The sequence below is a fragment of the Budorcas taxicolor genome, chromosome 24 (assembly GCF_023091745.1).
Source record: "Budorcas taxicolor isolate Tak-1 chromosome 24, Takin1.1, whole genome shotgun sequence".
Lineage (NCBI taxonomy): Eukaryota > Metazoa > Chordata > Mammalia > Artiodactyla > Bovidae > Budorcas > Budorcas taxicolor.
This window is the reverse complement of record NC_068933.1, coordinates 33,579,700-33,595,676: the sequence shown is the minus strand read 5'-3', so window position 1 is coordinate 33,595,676 and position 15,977 is coordinate 33,579,700. Positions and strand designations below refer to the sequence as shown.

Here is a 15,977-nt window from a genome sequence, read left to right as displayed (position 1 = left end):
TTATAAGATTAGATCTCAATTACAGGAGAAAAACTATTAAAAATTCCAACATATGGAGGCTGAACAACACGCTTCTGAATAATCAACAAATCACGGAAGAAATCAAAAAAGAAATCAAAATATGCATAGAAATGAATGAAAATGAAAACACAACAACCCAAAACCTGTGGGACACTATAAAAACAGTGCTAAGAGGAAAGTTCATAGCAATACAGGCATACCTCAAGAAACAAGAAAAAAGTCAAATAACCTAACTCTACACCTAAAGCAACTAGAAAAGGAAGAAATGGAGAACCCCAGAGTTAGTAGAAGGAAAGAAATCTTAAAAATTAGGGCAGAAATAAATGCAAAAGAAACAAAAGAGACCATAGCAAAAATCAACAAAGCAAAAAGCTGGGTCTTTGAAAAGATAAATAAAATTGACAAACCATTAGCCAGACTCATCAAGAAACAAAGTGAGAAAAATCAAATCAATAAAATTATAAATGAAAATGGAGAGATCACAACAGACAACACAGAAATACAAAGGATCATAAGAGACTACTATCAGCAATTATATGCCAATAAAATGGACAACGTGGAAGAAATGGACAAATTCTTAGAAAAGTACAACTTTCCAAAACTGAACCAGGAAGAAATAGAAAATCTTAACAGACCCATCACAAGCACGGAAACTGAAACTGTAATCAGAAATCTTCCAGCAAATAAAAGCCCAGGTCCAGATGGCTTCACAGCTGAATTCTACCAAAAATTTAGAGAAGAGCTAACACCTATCCTACTCAAACTCTTCCAGAAAATTGCAGAGGAAGGTAAACTTCCAAACTCATTCTATGAGGCCACCATCACCTAATACCAAAACCTGACAAAGATGCCACAAAAGAAGAAAACTACAGACCAATACCACTGGTGAGCATAGATGCAAAAATCCTTAACAAAATTCTAGCAATCAGAATCCAACAACACATTAAAAAGATCATACACCATGACCAAGTGGGCTTTATCCCAGGGATGCAAGGATTCTTCAATATCCGCAAATCAATCAATGTAATTCACCACATTAACAAATTGAAAATTAAAAGCCATATGATTATCTCAATAGATGCAGAGAAGGCCTTTGGCAAAATTCAACATCCATTTATGATTAAAACTCTCCAGAAAGCAGGAATAGAAGATAACCCTGTATGCGAGACAGCAAAAGAGACACAGATGTTTAGAACAGACTTTTGGACTCTGTGGGAGAGGGAGAGGGTGGGATGATTTGGGAGAATGGCATTGAAACATGTATACTATCATGTAAGAAACAAATCACCAGTCTATGTTCGATACAGGATACAGGATGCTTGGGGCTGGTGCACGGGGATGATCCAAAGAGATGATATGGGGTGGGAGGTGGGAGGGGGGTTCAGGATTGGGAACTCATGTACACCCGTGGCTGATTCATGTCAATGTATGGCAAAACCAATACAGTATCGTAAAGCAAAAAACAAAAACAAAAACAAAAAAAACTAAGAGTGTCCAATGGGCCCTATGCTTTTGTGAATTTTACCTCTAGGAGCTGGACCAGATTCTTACAGTAAATGTCAGAGAAAAATTCCCTTGCATTTACAGCAGGGGGAGGGGAGAGGAAGAAGTTTTGAAACATACCAGAATACTCTGTTCTTTTTGACAAAGTTTAACCTTAAGAGAAATTACTATATCAGAGCCTAAATTTATTGAGTTTTCTTTTTTTTCCATGCCTATCTAACATAGGTGAAGGGAAAATTGTAACTCTAGCCTACTAACCAATCACATTCCATCTAAGAAGCGGGGAAAAACTGAGAAACACTCGTGAAGTTCACAGACCAAAAGTATATTAGGTCTAAAAGACAGATCTAATGACAGGACTATAGAATGCTTCCACTCTTCTTCCATAGGGCTTACCACATACTATTAAAGGCTTTCACTAAGGCAGTTCCTTTTACCCAGTCGTCATGTACAGCTATCAGGAAAAAAATTACAGGGTTTAAAAAACAGCAAAACACACAGTTTGAACAGAGCAAGCATCAGAGCATCCTATAATAAGGATGTTGGAATTATCAGACTAGGAATTTACATTAACTATAATTAATATTTTAAGGACTTCAACAAATAAAATAGACTGCAAACAAGTATAGATAGGTAATAGAAGCAGACAGATGGAAATTCTAAGACAGAATCAAAAAGAAATGCTAGAGATTAAAACTATAACAGAAATGAAGATGGGATAAGGAGACTTGTCAGAGCTAAGAATCTCTGAGTTTAAGGATTTCTCAATAGAACTTCCAAAATTAAAAGACAAAGAGGAAAAAATACTGGAAAAAAATCCCAGAAGTTCCAAAGACTATGAGACAACAACAAAAGGGATAACTCTTGTGAAATGGCAGTGAAAGTGAAAGCCACTCAGTCATGTCTGACTCTTTGTGATCCCACGGACTATACAATCCATGGAATTCTCCAGGCCAGAAGACCGGAGTGGGTAGCCTTTCCCTTCTCCAGGGAATACTAGAAGGCAAAAAAAAAAAGAAAGATATGAAAGACACTGGAAGCGATAATGATTGAAAATTTTACAAAATTAAGGTTAGATACCAAACTAAAGACCCAAGAAACTCAGAATCCAACAAGCAGGATGAATGCCAAAAGTTTACATGTAGGTATCATATTCAAAGTGTAGAAAATCAAAGATAAAGGAAAACCTTGAAAGATGCCAAAGGACACCAAAAAACCCTTATCTAGAGAGAGACAATGACAAAAATTACATTGGACTACTATTCAGAAATAATGCAAGCAAGAAGAGCATGGAGTGAAATATTTATAGTGTTTATAAGAAAAGAATCATCAAGCTAGAATTTTGTATCCTGCAAAATTAACCTTTCAAAAATGAAAAATAGACTTTCTCAGACAAACTAAAATTAAGAAATTTGTCACCAGTAAACCTATTGTGGTAGAAATGATAAAAGAAGATCAAAGATAAGAAAAATTATAAAGGTCAGAAAAATCAGATTTACATAAAGAAAAGAGTATTAGAGATGGAATAAGTAAACAACAAAAAAAATTTCTGTTGTTCTTCTTAACTGATCTAATAGAAATCAGATTGTTCAAAAAAAATAATAGCAGCTTGGTAATCAATTATGTATGTTTCTGTGTAAGTGAAATGAGTGACAGCATGCTACAAAAGATAGGAGGGAGGACATGGGTTATTTTCTTATTGTAAGATTACTTATACTACAAGCAGTATGGTGTTATTTGAAAATGGACTTAGGTGAATTGTAAAACGTATACTGCAAACACTAGGGCAACCCACTAAAGAAGTACACCAAAAAATATAAATGATGTGTTAAGAAAGAAAATGGCATCATATATTACAAAAGGCTCAACTGGAATGACAAAAAGAAGAGTGGAAGCCAAAAGTAAGAACAAGGCAATAAATAAAGAACAGTAACAAATATGATAGCTATTATTCCAACTATATCAATCATCACTTTGGATGTTAGCATTCTAATATGCCAATTAAAAGAAGCTGGAAAAGTACGGCTGAAGATGGTGACATAGGAGGACCTTGAACTCACCTTGTCCCATGGACTCACTGAATCTACAACTACTAGTTTCCTCTGAAAGAAAAAAAGTCCAACACAAGCTAATTGATTCCAACATACCAAGTGAATGAGGAAAAACCCACATGGAAGCAACTAGGAGACACTGAGATACCATCTTGCCATAAACCCCACACCCAGAGACTCACGACCAGGAGGGAATTCAAAACCCCTAGCTTCTGGCAGAGCAGCAAAGGATTTCAACCTCACCTCTGGCACCCCAACTTTTCAGACATGCACCTGAGAAATGAGCCCCACAGAATCCAGCTTTGAAAGCCAACAGGGCTTGCATCTATGAGACCCCCAAGGTTAAAGCAAGGGATAATGCCAGCAATAAGGTGAAGTGAAAAGCAACTTTGTTGTTCCCCTTCAATCTACAACCTGTAAAACATCCACATTGCAACAAAGTTGCCTCTGCGCCACACACCAGCACACTAGAGAATTCTACATATCTTTAAAGCTAAAAGTGGGTAAACTGGAATAGACAGAGAAGGCAGAAAGGAGAGAAAGCAGAGGCTGTACCTACAAACTTGGACCTCCAGCCATGACAGCTAAGTCTGCAACCACAGAGAACCCAGGAGTAGCAGAGCAGGTGGCACGGATGACCCTGGCCTCCTGGCTACAGCCACACCTGCAGCCACAGGTAACTGAGGAGTAGCAGCAGTGGGGCGTGGGACACTGCTCCTCCTGCTGCTGAGCCACGACTCCAGCCCCCTGTCCCCTAACCCACAGCAACGGAGCCCACAAACTTTAAAACATCAGACCTGTTACAAGTGGCGGCATGATCCTGGCGCCTGTATCACTCTTCCCCTCCCACAGTGGTGGTGGAGCCTGAGAATCAGGTGATCCTGGACAGGAGGGAAGAGGCCACCTTCCCAGTGCTCTAGGCAGCAAGGACAGTGATGCTGACAGAATCCCTAAGGCACAAGAAAAGGGATGATGAGGGCACAGGCAACAACTCTGACAGAGTGCTGGAGGGTGGAATGTGCCGGCTTTAAAGTACAAAATAACCAGAAACAGCGCCTGTAAGAAAACTCCAATACTTATGCTATTCCACCACCTACTGGAAAATAAAAGAAAGCTCTCTAATTTCTAACTCATCGAATCATTAGAATCAAGCAGAAAGGTATTCCCTACTTAAAATGCACCAGAAGAGGAAAGACTCATCAAGAGCCATGAAGAACCAATTAACACAATCTCACAAAAAGAAAATGAATTATCCAGAAATTGAACTTTAAGTCAAAAAATACTGCAGCCTAACTGATAGAGAATTCAAAATAGCTATCATGAACAAACTTAAGAAGTTACATGAAAACTCAGAAAGGCAGTTCAATGAGCTCAGGAATAAAATTAATGAACAAAAGGTATACTCTACCCATAAGACTCAGATTCTAAAAAAAGAACCAAATAAAAATTCTGGAGCTGAAAAACTCAATAAATGAGATGAAGAATGCATTAGAAATCTCTAAAAATAGAGGAGACCATATGGAAGAGAGAGCTAACATGGGCATGAAGATAGAAATCTAGAAATGATACAAGTAGAATAGGAAATAGAAATAAGATATTAAAATGACAAAATTCTGTGAGAGCTATCCAACTCTTTTAGGCAAGGCAATCTGGGTAAAGGGTATCCCAGAGAAGAAAGGGAGAAAAGAACAGAGAGCATTTTTAAATAAATAATAGTTGAGAACTTCACAAACATGGGGAAGGAACTTGATATACTAGGACATGAAAATAAAAATCTCCTAATAATCAATGCAAAAAGACCTTCAACACACACTAAAATTATCACAGGTCACTGATAAAAGAATTTTAAAGGTAGCCTTAAAAAAAGGGATGGTAACCTACAAAGGAACCCCCATTAGTCTATCAGCAGAAAAATTCTACAGAGATGGCAGGGGGCAGAGGGGTGACATTCCCAAAATACTCAGAGACAAAAACTGTCACCCAAGAATATTCTATGTGGCAAAAATATCATTCAGATATGAAAGAGAAATAAAGACTTTCCAAAGACAAAAGCTGAGAGTTCATCACCCCTAGACCTGCCTTACAGAAATCTTGAAAGGAGCTCTTCTACCTTAAATGCACATTAAACTTTCAGTAAGGTGATATATCTGGAGGAGGAAATGGTAACTCACTTCAGTATTCTTGCCTGAAAAATCCCATGGATGGAAAAGCGTGACGGGCCACAATGTAAAGGGTTGCAAAGAGTCGGACATTACTGAGCAACTAAGCAAGGAGATATATAGACAGACAAAACTAAAAAAAAAAACTGCAACTCTGAATCAGAATAGATTTTGTAAAATTTTGTTGTAGCATAAAGATTAAAGGGAAAGAAGTAGAAAAAATAACTAGAGCTATTTCAATTTGGTAACAAATTCACAACATAAAATAATTTGAGAAAACAAAAACACAAAAATGGAAGAGGAAATTGATGGAACTCATATAGGCAAATGACAAGAAGCTATCAGCAGAAAAACAACTATATTATCTATAAGAAAGTTTATTTCACTTTTTATTAATTTTTATTAGAGTATAGTTGCTTTACAAGCTTGTGTTAGTTTCTACTGTACAGCAAAGTGAATTAGCTATACTCATACATACCCCTCTGTTTTGGATTTCCTTCCCATTTAGGTCATCACAGAGCATTGAGTAGAGTTCCCTGGGCTATACAGTACATTCTCATTGTTTATCTATTTCATACATATTACCAATGGTGTGTATACATCAATCCCAATCTCCCAATTCACGCCACCCCCCCCTCCCTTCCTCCCTGGGTATCCATATGTTTGATCTCTATCTGTGTCTTTATGCTCTGCAAATAAGTTCATCTGTATCATTTTTCTGGATTCCACATATAAGAGACATCTTTCTCTGACTTACTTCAGTCTGTATGACAGTCTCTAAGTCCCTCCACATCTCTGCAAATGACACAGTTTTGCTTCTTTTTACGGCTGGGTCAAACTCCATTGTATACATGTACTGCGTCTCCTTCATCCATTCCTCTCTGGATGGACATTTACTTTGTTCCCATGTTCTGCTGTCAATAGTGTTGTGATGAACACTGAAATGAAGGATGCTGCTGAATTTTGGTTTTCTCCAGATATATGCCTGGGAGTGAGATTTCTGGGTCATATGGTAGTTCTGTTTTTAGTTTTTCAGGGAACCTTGATACTATTCTCCCTGTGGCAGTACCAGTGTGCATTCGTGTAGGAGGCTTCCCCATAGCAGTTCTGACCAGTGTGAGGTGATCTCATTTTAGTTTTGATTTTCATTTCTCTAACAATTAGTAACACTGAGCCTTTTTTTCATGTGCTTGTTGGCCATCTGTTTGTCTTCTTTGGAGAAATGTCTAACTAGGTCTGCCCACTTTTTCATTTTGTCTTTTTCTTTTTTATATTGAGTTGTATGAGCTATTTGTATATTTTGGAGAGTAATCCTTTATCAGTTACATCATTTGCAAATATGCATTAAGTAGGTTGTCTTTTCCAGTTGTTTATGGTTTCCTGTGCTATGCAAAAGCGTTTAAGTATAATTAAGTCCCATTTGTTTATTTTGTTTTTATTTCCATTACTCTAGGAAGTAGGTCCAAAAAGATATCACTGCTATTTTCATATCATAGAGTGTTCTGCCTATGTCTTTCTCTAAGAGTTTTATAGTATCTGGTGTTGTATTTAGGTCTTTAATCCATTTTGAGTTTATTTTTCTGTGTGATATTCGTGACTATTCTAATGTTATTCTTTTACATGTAGCTGTCCAGTTTTTCAGTAAGCATCATTTATTGAAGAGATTGTCTTTTTTCCATGTATTCTTGCCTCCTTTGTTATAGATTAATTGATCATAGGTTGTGGGTTTATTTCTGGGTTTGCTATCCCATTCCATTGATCTATATTTTTATTTCTGTGCCAGTACCATACTGTTTTGATTACTGTAGCTTCGTAGTATAGTCTGAAGTCAAGGAGCCTGATTCTTCCAGTTTTATTTTTCTTTCAAGATTTCAATTTTTCAAGATTGCTTTGGCTATCTGGGGTCTTTTGTGTTTCCTGTGTTCCATACAAATTTTAAGATCTTTTTTTGTTCTAGATCTGTGAAAAAAGGCATTGGTCCAAAAGTACACATAAACCTCCATGTTCATAGCAGCACTGTTTACAATAGCCAAGACATGGAAGCAAGCTAAATGACCATTGGCAAAGGAATGGATAAAGAAGGTGTGCTACATATGTACAATGGAAAAAGAACAAAATAATTCCATTTGAAGCAACATGGATGGACCTAGAGATTGTCATACTGAATTAAGTAAGTCAGACAGAGAATGACAAATGTTATATGATATCACTTACATGTGGAATCTGAAAAAAAAGGCTACAAATGAACTTAGCTACAAACCTGAAATAGAGTTACAGATGTAAAAACAAACTTATAGTTACCAAAGGTGAAAGTTGGTGAGGGAAGGATAAATTAGGATCTTGGGATTAACAGGTAAACAATACCATATATAAAACAGAAAACTAATAAGGATTTACTGTATGCACAAGTAACACTACTCAAAATTCTGTAATAACCTATATGGGGAAAATCTTAAAAGGAATGGCTATGTATATGCATAACTGATTCATTTTGTTGTACACCTGAAGCTAACACAACACTGTGAATCAACTATATGCCAATAAAAATTTTTAAAGAAGAAATAAAATAAAATAGGTGTGTTCCACTATCACTTGAGATTGACAATCTAACCTTCTATCCACTGCACTCTTACTTTTTTGGTATGGGAAATAAATTGATCTCAATGGGGAGAAAAGTCTATTATTAAAAGAGGGATAAAACAGATAGTTTTCCCTCACACTATGTATTCACAGACACACAAATTTTTGCCATAATTACCTTCCTGCAATGAATAGGTTAATGCATTTGTTGGAATATTTAACACCTCTGAAAAGTATGCAACTATAATAATAAATTTGCTACAGGCATCAGCAATTTAATGCTGTAAAATGTTCCCTAATGCAAATGGCAACAAATTTAGTAATCGGATTCAGCCCCATATAGCTAGATACAACAGGTCCTAGCACATGGTAGAAACCCAATAAATGTTAAATAAATTAATGACTGATGCTGAAAAGTATCTAAGAGAGATATAATTTGGGGAAATATGAATCATGTGCTTACTTACTCCATTTCCATTGCACTTTGCTGAACACTGATTTAATTTGTCTATAAACGGCCTTACTTCTAAACATTGACGATTTACACAAATCTAAAGACAAACAAACAAATTTTTTTCCAAGTTAGAGGAGTCCAGTTATCTTAACATTACCATCAGTAATTTTATAACACAGGACAACAGGTATTCAGTGCAGTAAATTTCCATTAAGGTACCGTTTCTGCTGTATCCCACAGACTTTTATGTTACATTCTCACTTTCATTTAATTCAAAGTGTTTTTCCTTTTCTTTTGAGATTTCTCCTTTGGCATAAGTGTTATTTAGAAATGTATAGTTTCAGCTACAAATATCTGGGGATTTTTCAGATAAATTTAATGTAAATTATGGACTTTCGGTGTAGCATTGTGGATAGTGGAGTCTGCATTTATGTAGGGGTAAATGGTACATGGAAATTCCCTGCATTTTCTGCAACTTTTGATGTAAACTTAAAACTTTTCTAAAAACTAAAGTATTTTTAAAAATAAATTTTTAAGAAATGATTCAGGTTTATGTTATTACTTCCCCACATAATAAGAAGCTTGGAAGTTGCCACTCCATCCTAAAAACAACGAAAAAGTTGAACAAACTGAAAAAGCAAAAACTCTTTTAGGATTCATAAAAGTGATTTGGTGGCAAATCACTGCTCTCAAATTGGAGAGATAGACAAGCAAATACAGGGAGTCACAGCTTACCAGAGCAAAGATTAACAAGCAGAAAGCTCAGATACCAGTGCCAGGGAAGGAAAGTGATGAATTGTGGACAAGGAAATGGCAACCCACTCCAGTGTTCTTGCCTGGAGAATCCTAGGGATGGCGGAGCCTGGTGGGCTGCCATCTATGGGTCACACAGAGTCGGACATGACTGAAGCCACTTAGCAGCAGCAGCAGCAGCAGCAATAAGGACAACGCCGAGACTTAAAAACCCCAGAGGCACCCAGTCATGAGGAACCTCCATTGTTTCATGTGATGTATATCCAGGAGCTCAACCAGGTTCTCACAGTAAATATTAGAGAAATTTTTTTCTTGTAATCTTGCAGAAGGAGGGGAAAAGAAACCATTTTGAAGTAGCCAGAGCAGTCTGTTCTTAACAAAGCTGGCCCTCAGGAGAAACGAGTTATTAATAATTATAGCCTAATCTGCATGTGTTCTATCAGAGCCTAATTCATCTGGGAGAAGGGAAATATCCAATATCAGTCTGCTCTTAACCTTCCATATGTGAAAAGAGAAATACCCAACTCCAGTCTGCTCCAGCCATACTGTCCCATATAAGGGAAGGAAAAGAAAAAACTGAAAAACACTTGTGAAGTTCACAATCCAAAGGCACAGGTTCACTGAAAGACACAGCTAATCATAGGACTGAAGAATATTTCCCTGCCACAACACCTCACCACCACATTACTAAAGGTCCATTTACAGCAGGTCCATTTAGTGGGTTGCCATTTACAGCAGTTCTTTTGCCTGGCACATTATGCTCAGCTCTCAAGAAAACAGATAAGGTTATATTAAAAGCCAAAACACACAATTATCAGAACCAGACATTGTCAGGATACTGAAATTATCAGCCTTGGAGTTTAAAACAATTATGAGAAGAAAATGGCAACCCACTCCAGTATTCTTGCCTGAAGAATCCCATGGACAGAGGAGCCTGGTGGGTACAGTCCATGGGGTTGCAAAGAGTCGGACACAACTTAGCGAAGACTCACTCACTCATGATTAACATCTTAAGGGCTCTAACAGACAAAGTAGATAGCACGCAGGAACAGATAGGCAATGGAAGCAGAGAGACAGTAATCCCAAGGGGAAAGAAATAAATGCTGGAATGAAAAAAAGCACTAACAGAAATGAATAATGCCTTTAATGGGCTTATTAGTATACTTCACATATCTGAGGAAGGAATCTCTGAACTAGAGGATATATCAAAAGAATCCTTTAAAACAAAAAAGCAAAAAGAACAAAGACAAAAAAAAAAAAGAATATTCAAGGGACAACTACAAAAAAGCATAATGTATATGTAATGGAAATGCCAGAAGAAAAAGAAAAAGGAACAGAAGAAATATTTGAAACAATGTGCATGCTCAGTCGTTTCAGTAGTATCCTACTCTTTGCGATCCCATGGACTGTAGCCTGCCAACTCCTCTGTCCTTGGGGATTCGCCAGGCAAGAATACTGGAGTGGTTTGCTATGCCCTCCCGCAGCGGATCTTCCCAACCCAGGGATCAAACCTGAGTCTCTTATATCTCCTGCATTGGCAAGTGGGTTCTTACTAATGCCCCCTGGAGAGCCCATTTGAAACAATAATGACTGTGAATTTTCCCCAAATTAATATCAGATGTGAAACCACAGTTTTAGGAAATTCAGAAAACAATAAGCAGGATAAATACCAAAAAAAAAAAAACCAAACAAACCACTACACCTAGGCATATCATGTCCAAACAGAAAATCAAAGAATAAATCTTTTAAAAAGCAAGATTGAAAAAAAAAACTTACCTATAGAGAAACAATGATAAGAATTATATCTCACTTCTCCTCAGAAGCCAGGCAGTCAGAAGGGAGTGGAGTAAAATACTGACAGAAAAAAAAAAATCCCCAATCTAGAATTCTATATACTGTGAAATTTTCCTTCAAAAGTTATGGAGAAATAAAGCCTTTCTCAGATATACAGAAATTGAGAATTTTTTAAAAGAAATTCTTTAGAAAGAGGAAAAAGAAGATAGGCCATAAACTAATAGTATGTACAACACCAAGAGTGAAGGCTTATATAAACTATTTCCTTTGTGTAATAAACATGTGTCAATGTAGGCTGATCAGTTGTAACAAATATACCATACTGAATGGAAGAAGTTAATAACATGGTAACATACGCTTAGGTGGGGCCAGAGTATATAAGGGAAAGCTTTATATAATTTCCTCTCAATTTTATTGTGAATCTAAAATTATTAATTGTTAAAAAGACAGTCCAAAATATGATTCAGGGCAGGGAGATGGAAGTAACAAATGAAACAAGACTGAAATAAAAAATCAGAACCAAAAGAAAAACCACTTTTTATTACAATAGGCTGAAATCTAACAAAACCATCCTTAAGAGCACAGTTTAAATAATATCATGTATTCCTTGCCTATATAAAAAGTTTACATAGAAAGAAATCAATAAACGGGAGTTTTCATTAAATATGAGCTATTATTCACTTCAGTTCAGTTCAGTCGCTCAGTCGTGTTCAACTCTTTGTGACCCCATGAATCGCAGCAACGCCAGGCCTCCCTGTCCATTGCCAACTCCTGGAGTTAACCCAAACTCATGTGCATCGAGTTGGTGATGCAATCCAGCCATCTCATCCTCTGTCGTCACCTTCTCCTCCTGCCCCCAATCCCTCCCAGCATCCGACTCTTTTCCAAAGAGTCAACTCTTCGCATGAGGTGACCAAAGTACTGGAGTTTCAGCTTTAGCATCATTCCTTCCAAAGAAATCCCAGGGCTGATCTCCTTCAGAATGGACTGGTTGGATCTCCTTGCAGTCCAAGGGACTCTCAAGACTCTTCTCCAACACCACAGTTCAAAAGCATCAATTCTTTGGCACTCAGCTTTCTTCACAGTCCAACTCTCACATCCATACATGACTACTGGAAAAACCATAGCCTTGACTAGACGGACCTTTGTTGGCAAAGTAACGTCTCTGCTTTTGAATATACTATCTAGGTTGGTCATAACTTTTCTTCCAAGGAGTCAGCGTCTTTTAATTTCATGGCTGCAGTCACCATCTGCAGTGATTTTGGAGACCCAAAAAATAAAGTCTGACACTGTTTCCACTGCCTCCCCATCTATTTCCCATGAAGTGATGGGATCAGATGCCATGATCTTCGTTTTCTGAATGTTGAGCTTTAAGCCAACTTTTTCACTCTCCTCTTTCACTTTCATCAATAGGCTTTTTAATTCCTCTTCACTTTCTGCCATAAGGGTGGTGTCATCTGCCTATCTAAGGTTATTGATATTTCTCCTATCTTTTGATTTCATGGCTGCAATCACCATCTACAGTGATTCTGGAGCCCTAAAAAATAAAGTCTGACACTGTTTCCACTGTTTCCCCATCTGTTTCCCATGAAGTGATGGGACCAGATGCCATGATCTTCGTTTTCTGAATGTTGAGCTTTAAGCCAACTTTTTCACTCTCCACTTTCACTTTCATCAAGAGGCTTTTTAGTTACTCTTCACTTTCTACCATAAGGGTGGTGTCATTTGCATATCTGAGGTTATTGATATTTCTCCCAGCAATCTTGATTCCAGCTTGTGCTTCTTTCAGCCCAGCGTTTCTTATGATGTACTCTGCATAGAAGTTAATTAAGCAGGGTGACAATATACAGCCTTGACGTACTCCTTTTCCTATTTGGAACCAGTCTGTTGTTCCATGTCCAGTTCTAACTGTTGCTTCCTGACCTGCATACAGGTTTCTCAAGAGGCAAGTCAAGTGGTCTGGTATTCCCATCTCTTTCAGAATTTTCCACAGTTTATTGTGATCCACACAGTCAAAGGCTTTGGCATAGTCAATAAAGCAGAAATAGATGTTTTTCTGGAACTCTCTTGTTGTTTTGATGATCCAGCGAATGTTGACAATTTGATCTCTGCTTCTTCTGCCTTTTCTAAAACCAGCTTGAACATCAGGAAGTTCATGGTTCACGTCTTGCTGAAGCCTGGCTTGGAGAATTTTGAGCATTACTTTACTAGCGTGTGAGATGAGTGCAATTGTGCAGTAGTTTGAGCATTCTTTGGCATTATTAGAGTCCCCTGAAAAAGATATTTGCAGTTTTCATCTAAATTTACTACAGATATATAACCTTCTATTGCAGAATATTTTAATATGCAGATATTAATTCTTTTAACTATAAAGTATAATAATCAGAGGATTAAGGATATATTCCTAACTTCTTCATTTCTAGCAATATCAACTTCCTAATTTGCAGTTTTCTTAAATGAGTACAATAATACTTTTTCTAAGGCATTCAAGATTTGTTTCAAGGTTAAAATGAAATAATGTGAAAATGATTTCCTTTTAAACATGAAAGTACAACACTCTTCAAAGAAATGACCTCACAAATACTCTCTAAATCCTGACAACCTAACCCTGTAAGCTTTTAATGTGTTCAGTCTTCTCATTAGTTCTTGGCCCCCACGGTGCATCTAACAACTCTTTTTAGAATGTACTGTATTTTTTTGTCTGCCTCAGTTGAAATTGAGACGAAGTCCTGCTACTTAATGACATTACTGACAGAAACAAAGTTCCCAAGAGTGTTTCACCATATATGATTTATAGTATCATTAAAAGCTACCTGGTAAAATTTGTTTTCATAAGGCATCACTGAGAAGAACTGCCCATGTTATAGAAAAGATTATGTTCTTACTAAATGACACATAATTTCAAAGCATCCATTGACTGTGTCTCATTTTTTAATTGCTTTGACTCCATGGCATAAATACGTCTACTGAGCTTCCTGGCATATCTGTCCTTCAAGGAGATATTCATGACTTCTAGGCATGAAGACGAAATCATTATGAAGACTATATACTTCATCTGTGGTAAACTTCATTTAAACTATCAGATCACCAAAAATCACCAAAATACATACATTCAGTTTACATATTTAATATTTTATTCAAAATCATCTGTAGGGTAAGGAGGAAGAGTCAAAATTCAGATCTCTGTGCTTCTGTCTTTAAAGGCTACACTTTACACTACATGATAGTTCCTCATGAGCAAATTTCTGGCCAGGAACGAAATGAGATTCTGAAGTAAATTTATTCCATGCTTTCTCCATATTTGGCTGTTTGCTCTCACAGATAACCAATTATAACAACAACCAAGAATAATAGCCAACCTATATTTAGTTCTTACTATGTGTTGAGCATTGTACTACACACTTTATAGTATCATTTCATTTAATCTTTGCAATAACTCCATAGAGTAAATATCATTATTATCCCCATTTTACACACAGCTGTGATATCTCAAACTGGTTGGGTAACCTGCAAAATGTCAAAACCCAAGAGGTAAAGATTTATTCCTGCGGCACCATCTAAGTTGTACTCTTATCTACTGGGTCACAAAGAGACATATATAAGTAAATGGGATTTCTTCTTTCTTCTCCAAGAATAAAAGTGAATTCCCAAGTTATGGAATATTTAACTACAAGTATTCCCAAGACCTCTCTCCTCCACACTACTGTCCCCAAACTCTTAGAGCTTCCTTGCTTACAACACTGAAATTCTAAAAAGGGACAAACACCACCAATTCCCTAAGAGACCAACTGAAGCTTACTCATTTTCTCCTTATCCAAATATTTGAGGTTATTTGGTCACGTGTATGCTTAGTCTCTCAGTCATGTCCAACTCTTTGCAACCCCATGGACTGTAGCCCTCCAGGCTTCTCTGTCCATGGAATTCTCCAGGCAAGAATACTGGAGTGGGTTGCCATGTCCTCCTCCAGGGGATCTTCCCAATCCAGGGATCTAACCCAGGTCTCCTGCATTGCAGGCAGATTCTTCACCAACTGAGCCACAAGGGAAATTAATAGAATAGATTTTTAAATTGATTTTAAGCTATTTACCCTCTCTTTATCACAAATAGAGCCATTATTGACCACGAGTGGATCTTTTGTACCCGTTGTTTCATAGTGCATTGTTATACATACAGTACTTCGCACAAAAGCATAAATCACAGAAGCATTGTCTCGAAGGAAAGGAGTTTCAAATGGGTAGGTACAGATTAATCTTCCACATATAAGATTCCTACAAACATAATAAAAATATATGATTATTATACATTAGGCATTTATTATGAATCCTTCATATTTTCTTTCTTTGACCAAAAAAATAAAGAATGGTTCTCCACTTATGGCAATATGTCTAAGGAAATGTAACACTTTCCTATTAACAGTTAAAGTAAAATGTAATGCCACTAATATATGCTTATCTTTCAATGATACTAATGATCTTTTTATTCACTGTACAGATTGGTGTACGATTGTCAAATAAACAATTCACTCAAGCATTTTATATCTCTCTGTAGAGGGGCAGAAACTAAGTTGTGACCTCTACCCTCAAAGACCTTACAGTCTAATACTAAATATGACATAAACCTTATTAAATGTGCTGTGAATGAAATAAGCAGATTCTTACAGAT

At 36.9% G+C, this 15,977-nt stretch overlaps 1 protein-coding gene across 1 annotated transcript in view; it reads right to left on the bottom strand.

Annotated features, from left to right (window-relative positions):
* The window catches only part of LOC128068265 (disintegrin and metalloproteinase domain-containing protein 32-like), a 188,905-nt gene that overhangs the window by 33,557 nt on the left and 139,371 nt on the right, over positions 1-15,977 (bottom strand). Inside the window, exons 17-18 of the mRNA XM_052661387.1 lie at positions 15,403-15,583; positions 8,782-8,865 (exon numbers count right to left, since the gene is read on the bottom strand). Coding sequence (XP_052517347.1) covers positions 8,782-8,865; positions 15,403-15,583 — 265 coding nt within the window. The remainder of the gene's footprint in view (positions 1-8,781; positions 8,866-15,402; positions 15,584-15,977) is intronic.